Source organism: Scyliorhinus canicula, chromosome 7, assembly GCF_902713615.1.
Source record: "Scyliorhinus canicula chromosome 7, sScyCan1.1, whole genome shotgun sequence".
In the NCBI taxonomy this organism is placed as follows: Eukaryota; Metazoa; Chordata; class Chondrichthyes; order Carcharhiniformes; family Scyliorhinidae; genus Scyliorhinus; species Scyliorhinus canicula.
The window spans coordinates 100,488,412-100,515,597 of NC_052152.1; the positions used below are offsets into that span (position 1 = coordinate 100,488,412).

Below are 27,186 nucleotides of genomic sequence, written 5' to 3' on the forward strand. Positions count from 1 at the left end.
GAACTCCAATTGGCTTTATTGGTTGGCCAATTGGAGTATGAGCTCCCTCAATGATAGCTCATTGACGGAACTTCTGCCTCCCATGGATTACTACGGTAAACTAAGAATTTTGCGGAGACCAGCTGCCGCACTCGGAGGGTAAGCCTTGCCATTTTAAAAATGCCGTTTTTTGGGAGGTTCGAGGCATTCGACCCGCCTATTGAGGACTGGTCCCAGTATGTGGAGAGAATGTGTTACTATTTCCAGGCAAATGATATACTGACGGACGAAAGGAGATGGCTTATCCTGCTGTCGGCGTGCGGACCCTCAGCTTTCGCCATTATACGTAGTCTGACTTATCCCGATGCGCCGGACACGAAAACTTTCCAAGAAGTAACGGAATTGGTGAAAGAGCACTATGACCCAAAACCACCCCTCATTTTGCGTAGGTACAGATTCTACACAGCGAAGCAGGAAGACAGGGAGTCGGTCACAAATTTCTTGACCCGCCTGAGAAGGGTGCCGGAAAAATGTGAGTTCGGCCCGACGCTAAATTAAATGCTTCGGGACCGGTTAGTGTGTGGTATAAACGACCTCACAATACAGAAACGCCTGTTGGCGGAAATGGAGCTAGACTGCAGGCAGGCGTTACAGCTCGCACTGTCCCTAGAAAAGGCAGCAAGTGGGGTGCAGGAACTACAGGGCACGCCAATGGAGGTAGATACCTGTGAGAGGGACTACCACAACGGGTCCTGCTACCAGATAGCCGCTCTCAGGAAAAGCCTGAGGGATAGAGGGAAAAAGGAAAACCCCAGAACTGCCCCCAAGTCTGCCAGGACTAACTGGAGACAGAGGGAAGTACCGGCTGAGGCTCCCCCAACAGAGAAGGACAGTTTCTGGCACCAGACAGAGTGGGGTAACAGCGACAGAAACCCTAGTAGGAGGTGGCAAAAAGAGGAATAGCAGGTGGGGACGCAGGGAAGTACACAACCTAGACGCCCCATCCTCCTCCGAAGGGGAACAATTATATAATATTGTAACGAAGAAAGCAGAACCCATTAAGATTACCCCATGGGTGAACGGGCGGCCGACAATAATGGAAATAGACACGGGTGCGGCCGTATCAGTAATGGGAGTGGCAGCATTTAGAAAAATTAAAGATGGACTCCAGCCACTAACCCTAACAAAAACATCGACGAAACTTAAAACCTACACGGGAGAACCCCTGGAAGTTATAGCCACGACTCATGTACCCGTGGAATATGAAAGACAATTGCTCAGATTACCGTTGATGATAGTAGAGGGCTCTGGACCGAGTTAGTTGGACGAAACTGGCTGAAAGACCTAAAATTAGATTGGATGAAAATTTTCCAGAGTGGAAGCGGGCAGTTGAGTGGAGTACTCCAAAAATACCCTGAGGTCTTCCAGGAAATCATAGGTGCCAAAGCAACTTTGCGCGTGGACCCAGAAGCCCTTCCGAAATTTTGTAAGGCCAGGCCGGCACCTTTTGCATTAAGGAAGAAAGTAGATGACGAAATAGAACGGTTACGGCGCGACGGCATTATCAGACCAGTACAGTTCTCAGAATGGGCAGCGCCGGTGGTACCAATTTTGAAGCCAGACGGCTCGATACGTCTCTGTGGAGATTTCAAACAGACGGTAAACAAATATGCACTGCTGGACAAATACCCAATCCCGAAAATAGACGCCCTATATGCCAAATTGGCAGGTGGGCTTTTGTTCACGAAACTGGACATGAGCCACGCCTGCCTGCAGTTAAAACTGGACAAGGACTCCCAGAGGTTCGCTACAATCAACACCCTGAAGGGCCTTATTCATTATACTAGGCTATCTTTTGGAGTGTCATCAGCCTGCGCTATATTCCAGCGTACGATGGAAAATATTCTGCAGGGACTACCGCAGGTGGCGATTTATTTGGACGATGTCTTAATCACGGGTAGGACAAACCGGGAACACTTAAGGAACCTGGAGGAAGTGCTCAGGCGTTTCGCAAAGGCAGGCGTACGGCTAAAAAGGGAAAAATGTGTTTTTCTGGCCCCACAAGTGACGTACCTGGGATATAAAGTAGACGAGTCAGGCTTACACCCATTAGAAGACATAGTAAGGGCAATAAAAGAAGCCCCAGCTCCCACCACGGTCCAGGAGTTACGATCATTTCTAGGGTTGGTAACCTATTATGGAAAATTTATTGAAAATAGGGCGTCCATCCTAGAACCCCTCCACCAGCTACTAAAAAAAGGGGCAAGAATGGAAATGGTCCGCCCGCCAAAACCAAGCATTTAGGGACATTAAGGAACAGCTGTCATCCGGAAATGTCCTAGAGCATTATGACCCAAGGAAGGAGTTGGTGGTCACTTGTGATGCATCCCCCTATGGAATAGGAGCCGTCTTGGCCCATAGAGGAAGGAATGGGGAAGAACGGCCAATAGCCTATGCTTCGAAAACCGTGGCGATGGCTGAGAGGAAGTACGCCCAAATCGAGAAGGAAGGACTGGCGGTGATATTCGCAGTAAAAAAAATTTCACCAGTATCTGTACGGGCGGAAATTCACCATAGTGACGGACCATAAGCCGTTATTAGGGTTATTAAAAGAAGACAAGTCAATACCCCAGATTGCATCAGCTAGAATCCAACGCTGGGCGTTGCTACTGGCGACTTATAGATATATTCTGAAGCATAAACCGGGAACGCGAGTAGCAAATGTAGATGCTTTGAGCAAACTTTCCCTACTGGACACTCCGCCGCAAATACCAAAAGTAGAGGAGACCGTAATGACTCTAAATTGTTTGGACACCCTACCAGTAGACGCACAACATATTCGGTTGTGGACGCAAAAAGACCCAGTTTTAGCCAAGGTGAAGCATTTACTGCTAACAGGGGAACTGGAAAGACCAGTGGAACCCCAGATGCACCCATACTGGAGCAGAAGGGACCAAATAACCGTAAAAGACGGTATCCTATTATGGGGAGCCCGGGTAATAGTCCCAGCTCAGGGCCGTCAGGCAATCTTAACTGAGTTACATCACGGACACCCAAGGGTGTCTAAAATGAGGATGCTAGCTCAAAGCTACGTTTGATGGCCAGGTTTGGACACAGACATAGCATCCCTGGTACGTCGGTGCCAGGAGTGCCAACAGGGGCAAAGAGTGCCACCAGCGGCGCCATTGCACCCGTGGGAATGGCCAGGCAGACCGTGTACCCGCCTGCATATTGACCACGCCGGCCCTTTCATGGGCTCAATGTTTTTGGTGATAGTGGACGCCCACTCCAAATGGTTGGACGTCCACCGGGTAAACGCGGCAAGCACAGCATCGACAGTTGAAAAGCTCAGGGCCTCGTTTGCAACACATGGACTTCCGGACGTATTGGTGTCGGACAACGGAACGGCATTCACAAGTGGGGAATTTGGAAAATTCCTGAAGGGAAATGGAGTCCGTCACATCAAAACGGCCCCTTACCATCCAGCGACCAACGGCCTGGCAGAGAGAGCGGTCCAGACACTTAAAGCGGGACTCAAGAAGCAGCCGGCAGCGTCAATGGACACGAAGCTCTCTCGCTGGCTGTTTGATTACAGGACCACACCGCATTCCACAACGGGCATACCGCCAGCTGAACTCTTAATGGGAAGGCGGCTGCGAACGAGGCTGAGTCTCCTTTCCCAAAATTTAACGGGGAAAGTGGAGAAACAACAGGAGGCCCAATGCAGGGGGCATGATAATAGTCGGTAGCAGAGATATTTCCAGGTGGGGGCACCGGTTTGGGTCAAGAATTATGGGAATGGACCAACGTGGGTCAAAGGCACGGTAGAGTCCCAAACAGGGCCCATATCCTATGAGGTTTCGATAGGAGGTAAGGTGCTGAAGCAACACCTAGACCAAATAAGGGCAGTGGAACCACACCTGGAGGTAGGCGAAGCAGGACCGCCTCAAGCTGGGATAGCCCAGACGGAAAGGATACCCACACCCCAGCCCCGAGCAATTTCTCCAGACCCCGTCATCCAGTCGTCAGAGTCGGAGAAGGACACGTTCGACGAGGCCGCCGCGACACTTCTCCCCAAGGAGGAGGAAGAACAACTTCCAAGGAGGTCGTCAAGGAAAAGACGGGCACCTATAAGGTACACCCCGCCCACTTCGGAGAACGACCCGGCGGGCGACACAGAGGTGACAGACCCAGACATGAGGAGCAGGAAGAAGCTCAGAGGAATGCCAGCTGGCAGGAATTCCTTGGACCTTGGGGGGGAGAGGTGTAATGAACTCCAATTGACTTTATTGGTTGGCCAATTGGAGTATGAGCTCCCTCAATGATAGCTCATTGAGGGGGCCCATATAATCACCTGTTTAGGCTTTGTGAGCAGTCTTAAGTTGACTGGACTGTTAGCAGCACTGTTTGTAGCTGCTCCTGTAATATCGTTATTGTAAATAAATATTGGTGTGGTGACAGAACTCCTGCCTCCCGTGGATTACTACACCTGGTAACGGGGCGGGGCTTCCCCTTTAACGAGGGCAGCCCTCATAATATAATAACCCCGACCTGGGTGCAAGTCGAGGAGGGAGACGTTTACCGAGTAGAGAGTTATTATCAATAGAGAATAAACCACTATTGTTGCATCTGACCTACTGTTCCATGTGTGTTCACTCGGTGCGGAATCTGCAGCTAGGAAACAAATTGACTAATTTCTTCAGCCAATTCCCTGTGAGTAAAAGCGTATCATACAGGTTAATTGCTTCAGGAGTGTTTGTTAAGAGGAGTACTCAAATTATTATTGTTACAGATATTTTCAAATGTAAATAAATTACGTTCTTTGTTCATTCTAGGAAATAAAGAAGGATGCAAAGAAAGAAAGCCAACCAGTAAAACCTACAGAGATGCTTGGAGATGACTTCTCCAATGGCAGCCTGCTATCTTCAAGCGATACGACTCTTAAAAATCCTAGAAAAGGTAAATCTGTGATTAAGCACAACTACATCCCACCGTGACTAGGGAATTATATTAAAGAAAAAAAAATACTATAAGTTTAATAAACAAAGACTCAATCCTACAAAGTGTTTTAACATCAATAGTTGCTGCAGGACACTCTGAACCGTGTTGGCATTGAGAATAGCAACATGTCCATTAGTCTGTCTCATTTAATTCAAAACCTTTTCTCATCCACGAATAAGAGAAAAATGTGAACATTGGAAATCTAAAATAAAACCAGAACATATTAGAAATGCAGAATGGAAAGATCAGCATCTGAAAGATAAAGTCTTGCTTCCCTGGTTAAATAAATTTCAGTAATTCTGTTTTATTTTTAGGATTATATCCTAATCCTGTGAGTCATTCACGTCATCCGTTTTTGTTCCATGGAGTTAGTGCACAGATGTAGCTGCAGCGGTAACAATTACACTTAGTGGTGTCATGTCTCTATTGTTTCCAAATTAAGTACAGATGATATTTAAATATATTGAAATCAAACAACATAGCATTAAAGTGTGAAATAATCTGTTGGACTATATGATACTTTAATTTCTTGAAAGAGGTTTTCTACATGGATCATTTGAGGTGCTTCAAAAGGATATAACAGACATTTCAAAATTGTCATTCGAAAAAGTGTAATGAAATTGTCTGCACAGATCATGTTGCACGCTGAGATGCTTCAATATAATTGTGATTCATATGATATTCACCCTTTCCATTACATGTGAGCCATACAACCGGGGGGTTTCTATAGAAATTCCAACCCTTCGGTGAGTTGGCTGAAAGGTCTTGGACAATGATCGTTACCCATTGCGCCTCTGGAGTGGCTGCCCAAGCTTATTTTCTTATGATTGCTGCAAGCTTATGCTGGCTAACACTCCACAACGTTATAGGCTTGCCTATCACGTACCATACCCTTGAATCATAACCACCTTAAGAAAAAAAACCTTACAATCACCCTACAAAGTTGATAAAAAATAAAATGTTTGCAAGTTATGACATGCCCACAAACTACCAGCTATTGAAGGCACAAATTAAAACATGGAGGTATGATATTGCTATCACTGAGACGTGATTGAGAGAGGGACAGCTCAATATTCCAGGATACAGGATCTTCAGGCAAGGTAGGGAAGGAGGTAAAAGAGGGGGGGGGGATCACAATTTGATCAAGGAAGCAATTACAGCAGTAAGGAGGGACAACATCATTGAAGGCTCCTCAACTCAAGTAATATGGACAGAACTTAAAAACCAAAAAGGAGCAATCACATTGCTGGGAGTGTTCTATAGGCCCCCTAACAGTCCGAGAGAAATAGGAGATCACATATGTAGGCAAATTTCAGAGAAATGTAAAAGTAACAGGGTAGTGAAAGTCGGGGATTTCAACTGCCCCAATATTATCTGAGTAGCTATAATGTGAAGGGTTGGGAGGGAGTGGAATTCTTAAAATGCTTCCAGGAGAACTTTTTTTTTTTTTAAAGTGTTTTTTATTGAGTTCTTGGTGTACAAAACAAAGCAAATTTCAATCTGAACAAACAGTGGAAGAAGTTAAACAGCAGAATATATAAGAAGTAAAACTAGAACTATTTACTATTTACACGATGATTGGTTTTGATTATTTGCATAAATACATCATCGTTTCCCCTTCCCTTTTCTTTCATTCCTTCCTTGCAGTGTTTGCTGTGGTAATTATAGTCCCCTGCGTTATGCTCCCCACTGGTTTTCCCTTCGCTTTTCTTCTTTTTTGTTCAGGTCCCTTTGTTGGACTTGGCTGAGTTCCTTGTTCCCCGATTACCCCCCCCCCCCCCCCCCCCCCCCCCCCCCCCCCCCCCCCTTCCTTACTGTGTTGCGGCTACCCCTTCCTGATCTTTGGCTTTCCCTAGTTGTTGGCTAAAAACAAGTCTTGGAACAACTGAGTGAATGGCTTGTGGAAACCTCCTTCCGATCCTCGGATGGCGAATTTAATTTCCTCCATTTGGAGAAATTCTGACAGATCAGACAGCCAGTCTGCAGCTTTAAATGGTGCTACTGACCGTCTGCCAAACCGGATTCTCCGGCGGGTGATTAGCGAGGCAAAGGCAAGGGGCAAAGGTGTCGCCCACCTCCCCAATGAAGAGATATGGCTGTTCTGATACCCTGAAGACTGCCACTCTCAGGCATGGCTCCACCCTCATCCCCACCACTTTGGGCATTGCCTCAAAGAAGGATGTCCAGTACCTAGCAAGTCTGGGGCAAGACCAGAACATGTGAGCGTGGTTGGCCGAGCCTCCTTGGCACCGTTCGCATCCGTCCTCCACCTCCGGAAAGAACCTGCTCATTTGGGTTCTGGTTTAGTGGGCTCTGTGTTCCACTTTTAGCTGCATTAGGCTTAGCCTTGCGCACGTGGAGGTGGAGTTGATCCTGTGCAGTGCTTCGCTTCAGAGTCCCCACCCTATTTCAAACCCCAAGTCTTCCTCCCCAGGAGAACTTTTTAAGCCAGTACATAGAAGGACCAACAAGAGTGGAGGCAGTCCTGGACTTAATTTTCTGTAACAAAGCTGGGAAAGAGCTTGAAGTGTCAGTAGGGGAGCATTTTGAAGACAGTGATCATAACTCCGTTAGATTCAAGAATGTTATGGAAATGGACAAGATGGGCCAGAGATCAAAATTCTAAACTGTGGGGGAGGGGAAGGCCTGTTTTTAATACGATGAGATATGAGTGGACTGAGAGCAGACACTTGGGTAAATCTGTTGCAGAACAGTGGGACACATTCAAGAAGGAAATAGGGAGAGTATAGGGCCAGCATGTTTTTATGAAGAAAAAGAGTGTGATCAACAAATTCAGTGATCCAGCAAGGGATAAACAGCTTTGGATAAGGAGAAAAAGGGAGACTTATGGCAAATATTGAGGGCTCAAAGCAGAGAAGCCTCAGAGATGTATAGCGTGTACAAGAGGGAATTTAAAAAGGAAATTCGAAGACCAAAAAAGGGGACATGAAGGGATGCTGGCAAATAAAATAAAGGAAAATGCTAAGTTGCTTTACAAGTACATTTAAGGGTAAAAGGTAGCCAGCGAAAGAATAGGATTGTGATCATTAAGGATCACAATGGTAATTTGTGTATTGAGTCAGAGGATGTAGATAGGGTTCTAAATGAATACTTTGTGTCAGTGTTCACACGTGAGAGGAACAGTATGGGTATAGAAATCAGGAATAAGGACTGTAATAAAATTTAAAATATTAACATAGACAGAAAGGACGTACTTCTGGAGGCTTAAAAGTAGACAAATATCCAGAGCCTGATGAAATGCATCCCAGGATGTTGAGTGAGACAAGGGAGGAAATAGGGGCTCTGGCAATAGTTTTTAATTCCTCTCTGACCACAGGAGATAAGGGGCAGGAGGTTTAGAGGGGATGTGAGGAAAAACGTTTTTACCCAGAGGGTGATGGGAGTTTCAAACTCGCTGCCTGAAAGGGTGTTGGAGGCAGAGACCCTCATAACAATTAAGAAGTATTTAGAAGGGGCTGCACGGTGGCGCAGTGGTTAGCATTGCTGCCTCATGGCGCCGAGGTTCCAGGTGCGATCCCAGCTCTGGGTCACTGTCCATGTGGAGTTTTACATTCTCCCCCTGTTTCCGTGGGTTTCACCCCCGCAACCTAAAGATGTGAAGGATAGATGGATTGGCCACGCTAAATTGCCCCTCAATTGGAAAAAATGAATTGGGTACTCTAAATTTTTTTTAAAATACGTATTTAGATGTGCACTTGTGATCCCAAGGCATACAAGGCTGGATTGGATTTGTATTTATATTGGATTTGTTTATTGTCACGTGTACCGAGGTACAGTGAAAAGTATTTTTCTGTGAGCAGCGCAAACAGATCATTTAGTACATAAAAAGAAAATACATAATAGAACAACACAAGGTACACAATGTGAATACATAGATACCTGCATCGGGTGATGCATACACCCGCTATGGGCCAAGTGCTGGGAAATGGGATTAGAATAGTTAGGTTTTTTTTTGACCAGTGCAGATTCAATGGGCCAAAGGGCCTTTACTGTGCTCTATGACTCTAACCAGAAAAAAGTTCCTAAGTGCGTAATATGTGTACGAATAGACCTGCATGTAAAGCATCACGAAATCACTGAATCTGTGATTTGGGGGCTGGTAACTAATCATGCTTGTGAAGTCCACTCTAGAATTAGAAGTGCCAGTCCTGTAGATGACGTAAACATTTGTTTCCAATGGATGTTTTAAAGCTTAAATGCAGCTGGCATTTCCAGTTGGAAAATTATGTAAAGATTACATTACAGAGCATGTAATCTTGTGCAATCCTCTAGAATTATTTTCCTTAATGCCACTACTATTCCACTTACTACTTATGAAAAATGTTCTTGAAACCCATTTTTTTGACCAAGCTTTTGGTTACCCCAGATAATTATTTCCTCTTCAGTCGGGTATCCATTTCCATTCTGCGCCTGTTTCCTTTTTTCCCACTGCCACTTGTAAAGTGCCATGGGATGCTTTCTATACGGGACTACAAATGTTGCTTACAGAAGCTAAATCCAGTTTGTTTAAATTCAGTGTAGTTTGGGTATAATCAACTGGGAGATATTACTTTTAGCTTCTAACCACACCATTATCTTGCCTTTTAATTTTGTTCACCTGAAATCTAATTGAAGGAAATATAAATACAGTCTGCCCTATGATCAGCGATGATAAAATTGAGAAGTCAAACATGCCATCATAATAAAAAACATTTTTTTAATGTGGCACGACAATAGCGATGTTTTTAAAAAAAAGTTACCCATTTTAATTGGAGTCAGATTTATTCAAAATTATTAATTCAGCAATGATTTTTGTGAAGCTGAGAGAAACAGAACTCTTTCCTCATTCAAATTTGTTGATATATTTTCAAGATGGACACTTTTTTGAAGAAAATGGATGGGAAGGGAGCAGAGGAAAGAAACAGTGGGGATCAAGTACATTTTGCTGTTATCCTTTTGAGAGATGGTGGCTAAATGTTTAAGGTGGAGATAAAAGGAAAGAAAACAAGAATGAGAAGCAAGAAGAAAAGTTGAGAAAAGAGAAGATAAGGAAGTGAGACAGAGAGAAAAGTAACAACACAAGATTGAAGAGAGATGGACATCTGGTGGGGTCTGTGAGTGGAGCGGTCACATGGAGGGCGGCTCCCACCTATAGACTTTTTGGACCTTTTTGACCCTAGGAACGGGCACCAAACCGGTTTTTTAAAACCTAGAGAGAGCATGAGGATGCCGGAGTGGCGTGGCTGAGTCCAAATTTGGGGCGGCCGGAGCGGCTGTACTGAGCCCAGAGCACGAGGCAGCCGGAGCGGTGGTGCTGAGCCCAGAGCGTGAGGTTGCCGGAGCGGCGGGGCTAAGTCCAGAGCACGGGGTGGCCGGAGCGGCGGGGCTGAGCCCAGAGCACAAGGCAGTGGGAGCGGCGGGGCTGAGCACGGAGCTGCGGGGCTGAGCCCAGAGCATGCAGCAGCCAGAGCGGCGGTACTGAGCCCAGAGCACAAGGCAGCGGGAGCGGCGGGGCTGAGCCCGGAGCACGAGGCAGCCGGAGCGGCGGTGCTGAGCCCAGAGCACAAGGCAGCGGGAGCGGCGGGGCTGAGCCCAGAGCACAGAGCGGCGGGGCTGAGCCCGGAGCACGAGGCAGCTGGAGCGGTGGGGCTGAGCCCAGAGCACGAGGCAGCCGGAGTGGCGGTGCTGAGTCCAGAGCACGAGGTGGCTGGTGCGGCGGGGCTGAACCCAGAGCGTGAGGTGCCCGGAGCGGCGGTGCTGAGCCCAGAGCACGAGGCAGCCGGAGCGGTGGTGCTGAGCCCAGAGCGTGAGGTTGCCGGAGCGGCGGGGCTAAGTCCAGAGCACGGGGTGGCCGGAGCGGCGGGGCTGAGCCCAGAGCACAAGGCAGTGGGAGCGGCGGGGCTGAGCACGGAGCTGCGGGGCTGAGCCCAGAGCATGCAGCAGCCAGAGCGGCGGTACTGAGCCCAGAGCACAAGGCAGCGGGAGCGGCGGGGCTGAGCCCGGAGCACGAGGCAGCCGGAGCGGCGGTGCTGAGCCCAGAGCACAAGGCAGCGGGAGCGGCGGGGCTGAGCCCAGAGCACAGAGCGGCGGGGCTGAGCCCGGAGCACGAGGCAGCTGGAGCGGTGGGGCTGAGCCCAGAGCACGAGGCAGCCGGAGTGGCGGTGCTGAGTCCAGAGCACGAGGTGGCTGGTGCGGCGGGGCTGAACCCAGAGCGTGAGGTGCCCGGAGCGGCGGTGCTGAACCCAGAGCGTGAGACTCCCGGAGCGGCGGTACTGAGCCCAGAGCTCGAGGCAGCCGGAGCGGCGGTACTGAGCCCAGAGCACGAGGCAGCGGGAGCGGTGGTGCTGGACCCAGAGCACGAGGCAGCCAGAATGGCGGTGCTGAGTCCAGAGCACGAGGTGGCTGGAACGGCGGTGCTGAGCCCAGAGCGTGAGGTGCCCGGAGTGGCGGTGCTGGGCCCAGAGCACGAGGCTGCCGGAGTGGTGGGGCTGAGTCCGGAGCATGAAGCAGCCGGAGCGGCGGTGCTGAGCCCAGAGCACGAGGCAGCCGGAGCGGCGGTGCTGAGACCAGAGCACGAGGCAACCGGAGCAGATGTGCTGAGCCCAGAGCACAGGCCCCCAGAGCATGAGGCAGCCATAGTAAAGAGCGCAATGTAGCTGGATCTAGTGTGAGGGAGCAGTAAGGAACAAGGCAAAAACATACAACTGTCACTCACTGGCATATGTCAGCCACCCACTATGATTTCAAACACTGGGGTCAGACGTCTCTGACCCCGGGCTATGAACTGGACCAAGCTCACAGGTCACTGAGGCCGAAGTTGTAAGAGCCGCCAAGGGCAGTGATCATCTGTTTTCACAGGTACCATATGAAGTAGAAGGTCTTGAAGTGAGCAAAATGAAGCGGGAGGTGCAGTGGGCTGGTGCTTGTGTTCGCATTTATCAGGTTTTGACGGTGGAATTGGCAAAGAGGCGAGCGGCTTTTGGCCGAGTGAAGACAGCATTGTATAACAGTGGGGTGTGGATTGGAGTGGTGTATCCAGTGAAGCTGAGGGTGACCTACAACTCGAGACTTTTTCATTTTGAGATGGTGGAAGCAGTGGAGACGTTTGTGAAGGAAAAAGGCTTGGGACAGAAGTGAAGAATGAAACTGAAGAGGTGTTGTGGTCTGTGGAAGGGGAGTTCGGAGAGTGTATATATGTAGTTTTGACTTGTGTTTTTACTTCATGCTGTTTTCGTGGTTAAGTTTTAAAAATATTTTTGTTCATTGTAGTGACGTTTTTTTCTGAGATGTGTATGTTTGATTGTTTTTCCTGGGACTGGGCAGGAGGGTAGGGGAGGGAAGGCCTGGGCATGGGCCCCTGCACCAGCAAACTGAAGTCGGCTAGTGAACGAAGGTGTTGTAGGGGGAGGGGCTGCAAACATTGGAGCCTGGTGAGTAAGTTTCAATGGGCCTAGGATGTGTGAAAAGTGGGGAGAGGGGATCAATACTAGGTGAGGCTTTCTCGAGAGAAAGTGCAGGGGGGATTCTGGGAGGGGGGAATGGAGTTCGATGTCAACATTGGATAGGGGCGGGTCAAGCTCATGGGCAGGGCCTGGAGTGATGATGGTGGATAGGAAGGGAGGGGAGGTGCGACACCCCCGGTTAGAATAGTTACATGGAACATGACGGGGTTGGGAGTGAAGATGTCGAGGGTGCTTTCGCACCTGAAAAATTTGAAGGCTGATGTGGCGATGCTGCAGGAGACTCACTTGAGGGTAAATGATCAGGTGAGGCTTAGGAAGGGTTGGATTAGTCAGGTGTTTGACTCTGGTTTTGATTGCAGGGCACGGGGAGTTGCGGTCCTGGTTAGTAAAAGGGAGGTTCCCAATGGAGAAAATGGTGGCAGATCAGGGTGGTAGGTATGTGATAGTGGCCGGGGCATTGGAGAGGAGGTTGGTAAGCATGTATTCTCCCAACTGGGATGATGTAGGGTTTGTAAAGAAGGTGTGGGGCCATTTCCGATTTGGATTCACATGAATTTGTAGTGGGTGGAGACTGGAACTTGGTGCAGGAACCAAGTTTGGATAGGTCGCGACCAAGGTTGCTTGCCCAGTCAGGGTGGGCAAAGCCGTTGTCTGGACTAATGGTGGAAATGGGGGGATTGGACCCTTGGAGGTTTTTGCACCTGGGGGAGAGGAGTATTCGTTTTTCTCTTTGGTTCATAATGTCTATTCGCGGATATTTTTTTGTGGTCGGTAAGGTGCTGTTGGTCGAGGTCAAGGGGTCGGAGTATTCGGCAGTTGCGTCTGATCATGCGTCGCATTGGGGGGACATGTTATTGGAGAAGAGAGCAGTGCAGAGGCAGGGGTGGAGATTAGATATGGGGCTGTTAGGGGACCGAGGGTTTTGTGATAAGATGGAGAAAGTAATTGAGGATTACGTGGGGTTTAATTGTACGGGAGAGGTTTCGCAGGCAGTGATATGGGAAGCTTTGAAAGCAGTGGTGAGGGGGAGGTGATATAGTTTAAGGCAAACGAGGGTGGAACGGCAAAGGTTAATAGACGAGATGTTGGAGGTAAACAGGAGGTATGCAGAATGTGTGGATCCAGCACTGTTGGAAAAGAGGAAGGAGTTGCAGGTGAGCTTTGATCAGGGGATGCAGGAATTCCTGGATGGCTTAGAATATCTGAGGCTGCGGGAGCAGGATAGGGCCACATTGGAGGGGGCGATAGGGGTGCAGCAGATAAAGGAAGCGATTGGGAGGATGCAGTCGAGGAAGGTAGCAGGGCCGGATGGGTTTCCGATGGAGTACTATAAGAAATTTAGGGATACGTTGGCGCCGCCGGCGGTGGGGATGTTTGAGGATGATGAAGGGAGTGGAGGAGGCCATGTCTCAGCACAGCGATCAGCTCACCTCGATGGGGGATGAGCTGCGGAGGGGGTGTTGCCACAGACTTTGAGGCTGGCACAATCTCCTTGTTGCTCAAGAAGGATAAGGATCTGACAGAGTGTGGGTCGTATAGGCCCCATATCACTCTTGAATGCAGATGAAAAGGTGTTGGCGAAGGTGTAGGTGGGTAGGTTGGAGGAATCCTTCCAACGGTTACAGGGGGTTTGTGAAAGGGAGACAGCTCTTTTGAACATTCAGAGGGTATAGAATGTAGTTATGGCACTGGCAGAGGGGATGGAGACAGAGGTGGTGGTGGTGTTAGGCACCGAGAAGGTGTTTGACCGGGTAGAGTGGGGGTATCTGATGGTGGTTTTGGAACGGTTTGGGATTGGGCTGCCATTTGTGGAGTGGGTAAGATTACTATACAGGGAGCCAAGGGCGAGTGTCCGCACGAATAGTATGAATTTGGGGTATTTTGCTCTGCACCCTGGCCACCGCGTTGAGGAGCATAGGGTATCTTTGTACACAGACGACCCGTGTCTGAACCGCGTGCGTCGATGGGTGGTATATTGGAGCTGCTTTGAGTGTTTGGGTCTTTTTCGGGATATAGGCTGAATTTGGATAAAAACAAATATTTTGTGGTGTCCTGGCAGGGGTGGCGGTGGCTGCCATTCCTTCCGTAAGGTGGCGATGCACTTTAGATACCTGGGGATGCAGGTGGCACGGGATTGGGAGGGGCTCTGTAGCATAATACTAGTTTGGTGGGTAGGGTGAAAGCGGACTTGGCAAGGTGGGATGGTCTTCCTCTGTTGCTGGCAGGTTGGGTACAGGCAATTAAGATGAATGTGTTGCTGCAGTTTTTGTTAATTTTTCAGTGCCTGCCGATCTTTTTGCCAAAGACGTTTTTCAAGGTAGAAAACCTTGTTTATTTGGGGGGTGGGTGGAAGGTGGCTAGGATTAGGAATGTGCTGCTGCAGAGAGGACAGCAGTCGAGGGGGTTGGGTCTCCCAAATTTACTGTATTGTTACTGGGCAGCGAATGCTGAGAAGGCGGGGAGCTGGGTTAGAGTGGAGGACTCCAGTGGATTAGAATGGAGGAGAGTCTGTGTAGGGTGTCAGGATTGAGGGTGCTAGCAACAGCGGCACCGCTCCCGATGGCCCCGGGGAAATATTTAGGGAGTCTGGTGGTGGCGGCGACGTTGAAGATCTGGTGGCAGTTGCGACAGCACTTTAGGTTGTGGGTGGCGTCAAGGGAAATGCTGATTCGGGGGATCATGGATTCGAGCCAGGAAAGTGGGATGAGAGTTTTCGGAGATGGGAGAAGAGGGGAGTTAGGGATTTAAAGGATTTGTTTCTGGGAGGCTAGTTTGCGAGGCTGGAGGAACTGGGGGAGAAATATGGGTTGGGGCAGGGGGGAGGTGTTTAGATATATGCAGGTCCGAGATTTCGCTAGGAAGGAGGTACAGAGCTTCCCGGTGTCGCCGGCCCCCACACTGTTGGAAGACGTGTTGACAACTGACGGAATGGAGAAGGGGTTGGTGTCGGCGATTTATGGAGTGATTCTGGGAGAAGATAAAGTATCGCTGGAGGGGATTAAGGCGAAGTGGGAAGAGGAATTCGGGGAGGATATGGAGGAGGGATTGTGGTGTGAGGTGCTTTGGAGGGGAATGTGTCAACTTCGTGTGCGAGGTTGGGGCTGATACAGTTGAAGGTGGTGCATAGGGGGCACCTCATAAGAACGAGGAAGAGCTGACTCTTTGAGAGGGTAGAGAATGTTTGTGAACGCTGTGGGGGAGTCCCCGCAAATCATGTTTGTATGTTTTGGTCCTGTCCAAAACGGGAGGAGTATTGGAGGGAGGTTTTTCGGGTAATCGCGAATGTGGTGCACCTGAGACTCAATACTCTGGCCATAATACCCATGCAAGAACAGTTTGTTTTGGTCTGCAAGGAAACATCTGCACATTTAGCCCTTTGCTTTGGCTCCACACAAATGAATCTGGGGGATGTTTTGACCTCAAGGGAAAGATTTTGTGTTCCCCCTGTGGCTTGTTTCTCTCTTCTCTCTCCCCCCCACCCCCCAAAAAGTGGTCGTGAAATGCTTTTACTTCCTACAGAATTTGAAATTGCCGCACTTTGAAATGCAGTCTCTGGTTCTCCAGACAGGGATCTTGCGGAAATATTTGAAGACTGTTTTGCTTCTGCTTAAAGGATCAAAAATAAGAGTCGTAAAAGATTGGAGAAAACTTGACTATTAGGTGCCGACCATACCAACAAATGGAAATGGTCAAAATCTTATTGTAAACAGTAGCAACGGGATCAAAGAGGTTATAACATGATCAACTCAAATAGCCAATTTAATTTTGTACAATGTGGGGAAAAAAAAGAAATAAGGAAATTGGAAGTAAAAGATAATTCAATCATTCTGCCCCATTATAGAAAACATAGCGTCACAAAGTAGTTATGGCATGGAAGTAGCCATGCGGCTGTCTGCCAGAGCAACTCAACCAATGTCTCTCTCTCTCTCTCTCTCTCTCCTCTCTTCCTCATAGCTCTGCAATTTTGTGCTCTTCGGGCACTTATTCCGTTCCCTTTGAAAGCCACACTCATTTGTCTCCTCCACACTTTCAGGTATTGTGTTCTTGATCCTCACCACTCGCTGTGTTTAAAAAATATATCTTTGTCACTGTTGGTTCTTTGGCCATTTGCCTTCAATCATTGCCCTCCAGTTCTTGATCCTTTTGCCAATGGGAATAGTTTCTCAGCATCTGTGGGTGGCATGGAAGCACAGTGGTTAGCACTTTTGCTTCACTGATTCCTGTCTGCACGTTCTCCCCGTGTCTGCATGGGTTTCCTCTGGGTGCTCCGGTTTCCTCCCACAAATCCCGATAGACCTGCTTGTTAGGTGAATTGGACATTCTGAATTCTCTGTGTACCCGAATAGTGATGTAGTGTGGCAGCTAGGGGATTTTCACAGTAAGTTCATTGCGGTATTAATGTAAGCCTACTTGTGACATTAATAAATATTAACTCTACCTACATACAAACCAGTGCTCATGTTTAATAAGCAGAGTGATTTCTTAATTGGTAAATAAAATGGCACAGGATTTGGATTAGTTGCTGACCAGGCAGGAGGTTTGTTTTGTGGTTAAAATTATTCACAGTAACAAGTTGGAATTTAATAAATTTCTACTTGTCTTGATTCTTCCAAAATAATCAGAAAAATAAATCCTTTGTAGTTAATTGGGTAATAGTTTCTATATTTGTTTTCCAGTGTGAGAAGCTACAAATGTGCTCAATGGCATATTGGCTTATGGTAACATATAAGATTTTGGTTAAAATTCCAATCTGGGGTTTCAACATATGTTCTAGGCTAAAACATCCATGGAGTGCTACATTGTTTGGTATATTCCTTTTGGATATCCATCCACCTGGTCCCATCTGTCTATTTTGGTGATTATAAAATATACCATGGCACCATTTAAAGAGGTGGTATCCTGAGCAGTGATAATCCCTCAACAAAGACTAAATCTGATTATCTGGTTATTTTTTTGAATGTTGCGGTTGGTGGGACCTTGACTCTGTGCTGCTGACTTCAGCTGCAAAACAGCAATAACTATACTTCAAAAGTAATTCTTTAGTTCTGCAATACTCGGGATGTTCTGTAGAACTGAAAGAAGACAGGTGGCACGGTGGCGCAGTGGTTAGCCCTGCTGCCTCACGGCGCTGAGGAGTCAGGTTCGATCCTGGCCCCGGGTCACTGTCCGTGTGGCGTTTGCAAATTCTCCCCATGTTTGTGTGGGTTTCACTCCCACAACCCAAAGATGTGCAGGCTAAGAGAATTGGCCATGCTAAATTGCTCCTTAATTGGGGAAAAAAATAATTGGATTCTCTAAATTTATATTTAAAAAAAGAACTGAAAGAAGTTACATAAATGCAAGTTTCTTCTTTGTAGTTTTAATTTTTCTCTTTTTGCATGTACCAGTACCCCTCTGTATTGATGTGGATGATCATTTTGATAGAATTCCATCATTGCATGGACTGTACAGAACTGTACTATGTCTCTGGAGATTTTATGGGTTTTATCTCTAAAGTAAGAAAGATTCCCAATTTTTCAAAATAAAATTGCTTAAAATAAGTTGAGATTATTTGCAGCAATTGATGTTAGATAGGAGTTGGGAAACTCAGCAGCTGGTTTTCTACAGTAAATATGCATTTTATTCTTGAACTGAGTTGAAGATTTTGTCAACTTTTAGCTTGAATCTTTTGTGGATTGTTTGGCTACGAACACTGTTCATAGGTGATTTGTGATACAGTGGTACTGCCATGGTTTTATCAACGTACAGTGGTGAAGCTACGAAAATTAAACCCTTCGAAGATGCTGGGCGGGATTCTTCGGCCGCCCCCGCCCACCCGCCGACCGGAAATTCCCACCTGAGGTCAATGGACCTTTACATAGTCTGTGTCCTGTCCTTGGCGATGTTGCGGTGGGCACGAAAGAAGAATCCAGCCCGCTGTCTCTTATTGATTTGCTTTTTCACAAATTCCTTCTTTTTCCCGGCTTCAGTCAGTATGTGACTTCAACTCACTTGATCATTTGCACTATTAATTCAAGGTGTTTGACACTTGTGTGGAATTGTGATATCAAATAAGAAACTTGTTGAGTCTTCTGTGCAGGGTGCTGTTGAAGAAGAAGAGGAATGATATTAAACTTTTAAAATCTGCAACACTCTTAGCAATCCTTATATTGAATCACAGTGCGTAGTGCTTGAATCATACTAATGATAATGACTATAGATTTTGGTGTTATTCTTTTAGTGCCACCTATGGGTGTGTTAAAATATAAGACAGTATGGTAATTCAGATGGAAACATACTTTGAATCAATTGAGCAGAAATACACTGCAAATTGTTTTTATTTTGCTTTGTGAGGGCAGGGGAGAGAAAACATTTTTTGAAAAAGGAGAATGCTTGCATCTCCCTCCTGAATGCTGTCTCTGGTTATGTCATTAGTCCAGTCAGACATGAAGGATAGTGAAGCAGAGGAATTTGTCTTTGTTTCACATGCTTATTAGCAAGAGGAAAACTTAACCTGGATCAGTGCTAGAAGTAATCAATGAGCTGGTAAAATGCTATAGTCTAGCAATCTGATGATGTTTTTAAAGGTATTGGTTGGATATATCATTGCTTAAAGCCTTTGCATCTGTTTCAAGGAGTGTAAGCTTTGATTGTGTGCAGGCTTCTTTATCTGAAAGGCGAGATTAGATATATTTAACTGTTTTACTTTCACTTTGTTAGTTCATGGTTTTTCTTTCCATCTTTGGCACTGTTTGTGGCATTTTTTAAACTAGTCTTGATTTTATTTATGTCTCTTAATCAGCATATATTAATTAGATTCGGGATGAAGTGAAAAAGGAATTTATTTTCTTTTATACATGTAAGCAATCTGCACAGTGACCTGACCATGGAGCATCCACACTTCTTGGCTTGTAACAAAGTTCCTTTTAAGTCTGACTTCTTGTGACTAATAATAAATATGTTGAGTGATACATCGGATAACCCTTGTCATTATTCAACAACACTGCCAAAACATATGACTGCCACAACTACAAGAACAAAGATAGCAGGAAATGCTATCACTTTTGCGGGAAATCAAATTACACCATCCTGACTTGGAAAACGCATTGCCAGGTCAAAATCCTGGAACTCCCTGCTGATAACCTTGTTGAGATTCCCTTGTCCATATAGAGTGCAGTAGTTCAAGAAGAAAGCCAGCTGTCACCTTTTTAAGGGGAATTGGGATTGGTCAATAAATACTGTCCTTGTCAATCCTATAAGAAGAAGGCTGTGGGAGGGCTGAGAGGATGATTTTTAAATGCAGTGCAAATGAATCTTTTAAATTGAATGTCCTGCATTGAATGTAGCTGTAGCATGAAAATATATCCCTGATGCTTTTCTGATTTGCCTCAAACAACTACTAACTTGATAGATGTTATCAATTTTAGTTAAGTGCTGAACAAAATAAATAGCAGGAGTAATACTGCCCTTGAAACTTGCATTCAATATGATCAAGACCAATCTTGGGCTTCAGCTGCACTTTCCTGTTGCCATGTACCTGGATTTCCTGAGATCAAACATCTGTCTATCCCAGCTTTTAATGTATTCAATGGTGGAGCATCCGCAAACTTTCAGAGTAGAGAATTCCAAAGATTCACAACCCTTTGAGTGAAATAATTTTTCCTTATCTCAGAATCTTATAGGTTTCAATGAGATTGCCTCTTATTCTACTGAGAATGTACATAGAACATAGAACATAGAACAGTACAGCACAGAACAGGCCCTTCGGCCCTCGATGTTGTGCCGAGCAATGATCACCCCACTTAAACCCACGTAACCCGACAATCCCCCCCATTAACCTTACACTACAGGCAATTTAGCATGGCCAATCCACCTAACCCGCACATCTTTGGACTGTGGGAGGAAACCGGAGCACCCGGAGGAAACCCACGCACACACGGGGAGGACGTGCAGACTCCACACAGACAGTGACCCAGCCGGGAATCGAACCTGGGACCCTGGAGCTGTGAAGCATAGATGCTAACCACCATGCTACCGTGAGGCTCAATCTATTCAGCCCCTCAACCTTAGGACCCCTTCCTCATCCCAGGGTCTAATTTAATGAACCTGCAATGCAAGCATATACTTTCTTAAATGTGGAAACTAATAACCGCACACAGTATTCCAGATGTGGTCTCACCAACGTTCTGTACCATTGTGGCAAGATTTCTTCCTGTAATCTAATCCTCTTGCAATAAAAGCCAACATGCCATTTGTATTTCAAATTATTTGCTCTACTTGCATGTTAACTTTGTGTTTCTTATACAAGCAACCCAAATCCTTTTGAACACCAACGCTTAAGTTTCACAACTTATAAAAAATATTCTGCTTTTCTATTGTTATGACCTAAGTGAATAACTTCACACTTCTCCACACAATAATTCCACCTGCCAATTTGTTGTCCTCTGTGTCCTCTCCACAGCTTTCCTTTCCAACTAATATAGATAATGAATAGCTGAGGCCCCAGAACTGATCCTTGCAGCACTCCATTCGACTCAGCCTGCCAATTTAAAAATACCGTGTTTGTGCTCACTCTGCCTCCTATCTGTTAACCAATCTAATTTATGGCCCTTATTTTGCCGATTAATCTTTTCTTTTGGAAATCTAAGTACGTGCTACATTCACTGGTTTCCCTTTATCCACCCAATATTACATTCTCAAAACCTGACAAACAGAACTTCCCTTTTGGAAAACCATAGCGACTTTGCCTGATCGTAGTATGATTTACTAAGTACTTTGTTAAGACTCCCTTCGTAGATTTCACTATTATTCCAATGACTGATGTTAGGCTATCAGACTTGTAGTTCCCTGTTTTCTCCCTACCTCCTTTCTTTCTAACTTCCAATCTGATGAGACCATTCTCATATCTGAGGAATTTTGAACAATTGTAGCTTGTGCATCCACTATGTCTGCAACTAGCTCTTTTAGCACCTATGATGTAGGCCATCAGGTCCTGGAGATTTGTTGGATTTCAGTTCCTTTTAGTCCCTTTTGTTTCTTCTCTAAAACCGTTTCTGCTGATGTTAACTATATCACTCTTATTAATCTCGAGGTTATCATATATTTCCAGTATGTAACTTGTGTCTTCTACTTGTGTCTTCGACAGACACAAAATATTTGTTCAATATCTCTGCCATTTTCTAATTCCCCATAATATTTGTCCTTTCTCTGCTTCTAAAAGACCAAACATTTATTTTGCCTAATCTCTTTTTCCATTTTTATCAACCTTTTTAGTGGCCCTTTCCTGGTTTCTAAACCACTCCAAATCCTCAGACTTGATATTGCTCTTTCAACCTTTTCTTTTAATCTGATACCATTCTCGAGTAGCCACGGATGGGTCATTCTTCCTGAGCTTTTGTTTTTCAATGGAATGTATTTTTGTTTGAATTGTTTCTTTAAGTGTACTATACCTTTTAGTCTATTTTCCCAACCAACTGTAGCCAGTTCTCCTCTTTTATACCTGATGTAATCAGATGTGTTTCAGATTCTTGGGCGCGATCTAACGGCCATGCCATGGCATGTCATGCCAGGCGCGAATCCGAACAAGCCGGTTAGATCGCGGGAGAGTCCGAAATCGGGAACCGTCCTGCTTCATCTTTTTAACTATAAATTTAGAGTACCCAATTCTTGTTTTTATTCCAATTCAAGTACCCTGCACATCTTTATTTGGGTTGTAGGAGTGAGACCCACGCGGACACTGGGAGAATGTGCAAACTCCACATGGACAGTGACCCAGGCCGGCTTTGAATCTGGGTCCTTGGCACGATGAGGCAGCAATGCTAACCACTGTGCCATCTTGCTGCCCCCAGGCTCTGCTTCATCTTGTCATGTAATGTCCTCTTTCTGTGATGGTCTTAAACAATTAAATGACATGGGAGTAACACTCTCTAAATAAGATTGTTGATTTTAAAGCTATTCAAAGCTACTTTGCTTCATATCAGAATAAGTATATTTTAATACCTCACAAGCCTAGCTCCCAATTTTAAATTTTCCTCTAATCTTAAATTCTGCAGTATTACCCCATAAACCATCAGAATGCACTACAAAATCTACTTTTAGTTCAAAACAACCTATTTTCAACAGCACCAATTTCACTGAAAAAATACATCAACCTGAAAGTGTAATTCAGGCCATAAATACATTTGTTCAGTTTCCATAGTTTTCTTCCTACATGTGATACCTCTTTGGGTAGTTTAACAAACACTTGCCTTTTAAAAGTATGACCATACAAAAATGTGCTTTTTTTATGTTGATTGGCCGACACTCCTATAAATTTGTGGCCAAAAGAGCTTAAAATATTTTCAAGATCACTTTTCTGATCTGTGTCACTCGGTTACTCTTTAAACCCCCACCCCCAAGCTATTAGCCTCAATTTAGCCTTGCAAGTCCCATGTGCATGAATGTTTTTGTACAAATCTACCTTTCTGACTAAGTTTGTAGCCCCTTAATTGCAAACTCAGACTAAGCTCCAAATAATCCCCAATTATCTAACTCCTTATATTTTGTCCCTCAATAATTCATTAACAGCCACCAAAACTGTTATCTTGAGGACTTCTCATTCTTTTCCAAGACCATTCTGTGGCCTTCATTTTATTGTCTGTAATCCGTTCAAGTTCTGTCCTCTACTTAGACTTTTATGTCTATTGGGACTACTGTGAGATCTCTCTTAGACTAACAGAAGTTTTCTCTCTGGTGCGTGATTGTTTTCTGATGTGAGTGTCACTTCCGGTTTCACTCAGTACTTGCTCCATAAACTTTTTTACTTTACACCCCATTCTGCTTGCCTGTGAAATTTGCACCTTGGCCATAATCCTGAATATTGAGCCAATATTTAAACTAGTCTTTCGTTTAAGGCTTGTGCGGAGAGGGTGAGGAGGGAGGAACATGACCGTCTCATGAGCAAGGTGGTGGAGGTGGACAGGGAATATTCGAGGGTGCCCACCGTGGAGAAATTGATGAGGAGGAAAAGGTTGCAGGGGCAGTTTTTTTCAGGCTGACAATAGGGAGGGCGGTAGGGCAACTGCGTAGGGCAAAGGGGGTGCAATAAGAGTATGGGGAGAAGGCGAGCCGCATGCTGGCACACCAGCTGTGGAGGCCGGCAGTATCCATGGAAATATTGAAGATACGGACTAGGGCTGGGGATGTGGCGTCAGAGCCAGGGAAAATGAATGAGGCATTTACGGAGAACTGCCAGGGACTTTGAGGCAGACCTGGAAGGAAAGGAGGGGACATGTGGCGGTTTCTGGACAAGCAGGAATTTCCCCAGGTGGAGGAAGTAAAGAGGCAGGCGTTGGAGGAGCCCCTGGGACTGAGGGAGGTGCTGGATAGTATCAGGGGTATGGTCAGGGAATGCCCCTGAGCCGAATGGGTATCCGGAGGAATTTTATAAGGAATTTGCGACGGACGTGGCACCACATCTGTTGAGAGCATTTAATGAAGCACTGGAGAAGGGAAAGTTGCCACAGACGATGACACAGGCAGTAATTGCACTATCCTGAAAAAGGGGAAGGACCCGGTGGAATGTGGGTCGTATAGGCCCATATCACTATTGAACACAGATGTGAAAGTATTGGTTAAGTTGTTGGCGGAAAGGATGGAGGAGTGTCCCCCCGAGGTGATGGCAGAAGATCAAACAGGCTTTGTGAAGGGCAGGTAGCTCGCGGGTAATCTAAGACGGCTGTTGAATGTGGTGATGAATCCGTTGGGGGCTCTGGTACTGGAGGTGGTGTCTGTGGACGCGGAGAAGACATTGATCGGATGGAGTGGTGGTACCTGTTTGAGGTTTTAGGAAGGTTTGGGTTTGGCTGAGATTTGTGGCATGGGTACGGTTGCAGTATGTGGCACCAAGGGCGAGGGTGAGCATGAATGATATGAGCTCACAAAGCTTTGATTTGCACAGGGGTACGAGGCAGGGGTGCCCGCTGTCACCGCAGCTGTTTGCGCTGGCCATAGAGCCATTGCCGATGGCTTTCAGGAGGTCGGCAGAGTGGCGGAGATTCTATGGGGACAGAGGGAGCATCGGGTGTCGCTCTATGCCGATGACCTCTTGCTGTATGTTTCGGTTCTGTTGGAGAGTATGGGAAGGATTATGGGCTTGTTGGGGAGGTTTGGAGGGTTCCCGGGATGCAAGCTGAATGTAGAGAAAAGCGAGGTATTCCCGGGGAAAGAGCTGGCACAGCGGGCTAATTTAGGGGGAATGCCATTTACGGTAGCGAGGGGTAGGTTTAGATATTTAGGGATTCAGGTAGCGAAGTAATGGACGGGGCTCCATAAGTGGAACTTAACGAAGCTGGTGGAGGTGGCTAGGGACGATCTTAAGAGGTGGGATGCATTACATACACTTAACGTTGGTGGGGAGAGGCCAAGTGGTGAAAATGAATTTTCTGCCGAGTTTCTTGTTTATCTATCAAGCTCTCCCAATCTTTATACCAAAGGCCTTTTTTCGGAAAGTGGATACAATCATTTCTGACTTTGTATGGCTGGGGAAGGTGCTGAGGGTGGGGAGAACCCTGCTACCGAGGCAGAGGCAGCAGGGGGGTTTGGCGTTGCTGAACTGGCTTCATTTATTATTGGGCGGCGAATGTGGACAAGGTGCAGCAGTGGTGGGAATGAGAAGGGGTAGAGTGGGTAAGGATGGAGGAGGAATCTTGTAAGGGGTCTAGTTTGAGGGCTATGGTGACGGCAGCATTGCCAATGGCTCCACATAGGTATTCCTGGTGGTGCAGTCCACGGTGAAGATATGGAATCAGTTGAGGAGACATTTTAGGATGGAAGGGATGTCAGTGCTAATGCCGTTGTGCGAGAATCATGGGTTTGGGTGGGGGGGTGGATAGTGTATGCAGGAGGTGGAGGGAAGTGGGGCTGGGCAAGGTGAGGGATCTGTATTTGGAGGAAGGGTTTGCCAGTCTGGAGGAGCTAAGGGAGAGGGTTAAACTGCCGAGGAGGAGTGAGTTCAGGTATCTGCAGGTTAGGGACTTTGCGCGAAAGGTCTGGGGGGTTCCCTAGAATGCCAGGATACACCCTGCTGGAGAGTCTGCTGGATCTGGTAGGGGAGGGGATCTGGTAAGATCAAGGAGAAATGAGAAGCAGAGTTGGGAGGGGAGATCAATTGGGGAGTATGGAGTGAGGCACTGCTTAGGGTAAACAGGACTTCCTCTTCTGCAAGGATGAACCTGATACAGTTTAAGGTGGTGCACAGGATGCATATCACTCGGGCGAGAATGAGTGGGTTCTTTCAGGGGGTAGCAGATGAGTGTGAGAGGTGTGAGTAGGGGCCAGTGAATCACGTGCGTATGTTTTGGGGTTGTGAAAAATTGTGAAGATTCTGGACTGGATTGTTCACGTTCGTGGCCAGGATAGTGGAGGAGGAGGTGGACCCGGACCCTTTAGTGGCGATATTTGGGGTTTCAGAGAAGCTGGAGCTCATGGAGAGGAGGAAGGCCGATGTCCTGTCCTTCGCCTCTGATTGCATGGCGGCGAATTTTGCTGGAGTGTCGGTCGGCATTGCCACCGGGGATAGCGGCTTGGTTGGGTGACCTGTACGACTTTCTGCAATTAGAGAAGATGAAGTATTAGTTAAGGGGTTCTTCAGGGGTTTGAAGAAAGGTGAGGGATGTTTGCAACCGTGTCTGAGGGGCTGTTTGTCGCGGGGAGGAGGTGACAAAGGGGAAAAATCTGTACAGATTGTACAGTTGATTGTCGGGAAGTATATTTCCTGGGGTGTTTATTCGCTGTAACCTGTTTTGATACATGTTTGTAATAAAATACATTTTTAAATTGTTTTTCAAAGAAGTCAATAGTTTAGTCACACAACTGCTGGATCCCTCCATTGACTAGACCTTCTGGAATATATGTCACCCAAAGAGCTAGCCACTGTCAGTTAAGTTTAGTGTTTTGGGGGGGGGGGGGGGGGGGGGGGGGGGGGGGGGTTGTGTTCTTTGTATTTCTAACTTGGCTTAATTGATTATTTTGTGGATATTTTAAATTTTTCAGTAAACATATTTAAAAATAAACTGATCACCCATATTGCAAGTTGACAACCACCCGATCAAGGCAACGTTTGTAAAGAGTTTACTCCAGATGGTTGGAGAATATAGTCCCTTATCAACTAAGCTGTTTCCTGTGCTGTGATAGATAGTCCTTCTGCTCCAGGAGATACAAAAATTCATTCAAGTTTTCATGTCATTTGAATGTTTTACATTACATCAATATGGAGATCTCAAAAAAATCAGAGCTCGAGACATTGGAGAAGACCATCTGAGATATATTTAATTCAGGAGATTTAGCATATTATAAAAGAGATGGAAAAAATGCGCTGGTAATGTCAAAGATTGGTGACAGCAAGACATGCATGACATTTGGTAATTTGGACATTCTGAATTCTCCCTCTGAGTACCCAAACAGGTGGTGACTAGGGGCTTTTCACAGTAACTTAATTGCAGAGTTAATGTAAGCCTACTTGTGAGACAGATTATTATTATTATTCAAACAGTTGAGGATCATTCCTTTTTTACATAGAATTTACAGTGCAGAAGGAGGCCATTCGGCCCATCGGGTCTGCACCGGCTCCTGGAAAGAGCACCCTACCCAAGGTTAACACCTCCACCCTATCCCCATAACCCAGTAACCCCACCCTACACTAAGGGCAATTTTGGACACTAAGGGCAATTTATCATGTCCAATCCACCTAACTTGCACATCTTTGGACTGTGGGAGGAAACCGGAG

General features: G+C 46.4%; 1 protein-coding gene across 4 annotated transcripts in view; it reads left to right on the forward strand.

Moving 5' to 3' along the window:
* sh3kbp1 (SH3-domain kinase binding protein 1) overlaps positions 1-27,186 on the forward strand; it is a 413,248-nt gene that overhangs the window by 116,812 nt on the left and 269,250 nt on the right. For all 4 annotated transcript variants that reach the window (XR_005461315.1, XM_038802548.1, XM_038802549.1 and 1 more), the window contains one exon: positions 4,815-4,938. Coding sequence is in view for 3 of the 4 variants with exons in the window: in XM_038802548.1 (XP_038658476.1) it covers positions 4,815-4,938 (124 nt within the window). In the remaining variant the exon portion in view is untranslated. The remainder of the gene's footprint in view (positions 1-4,814; positions 4,939-27,186) is intronic.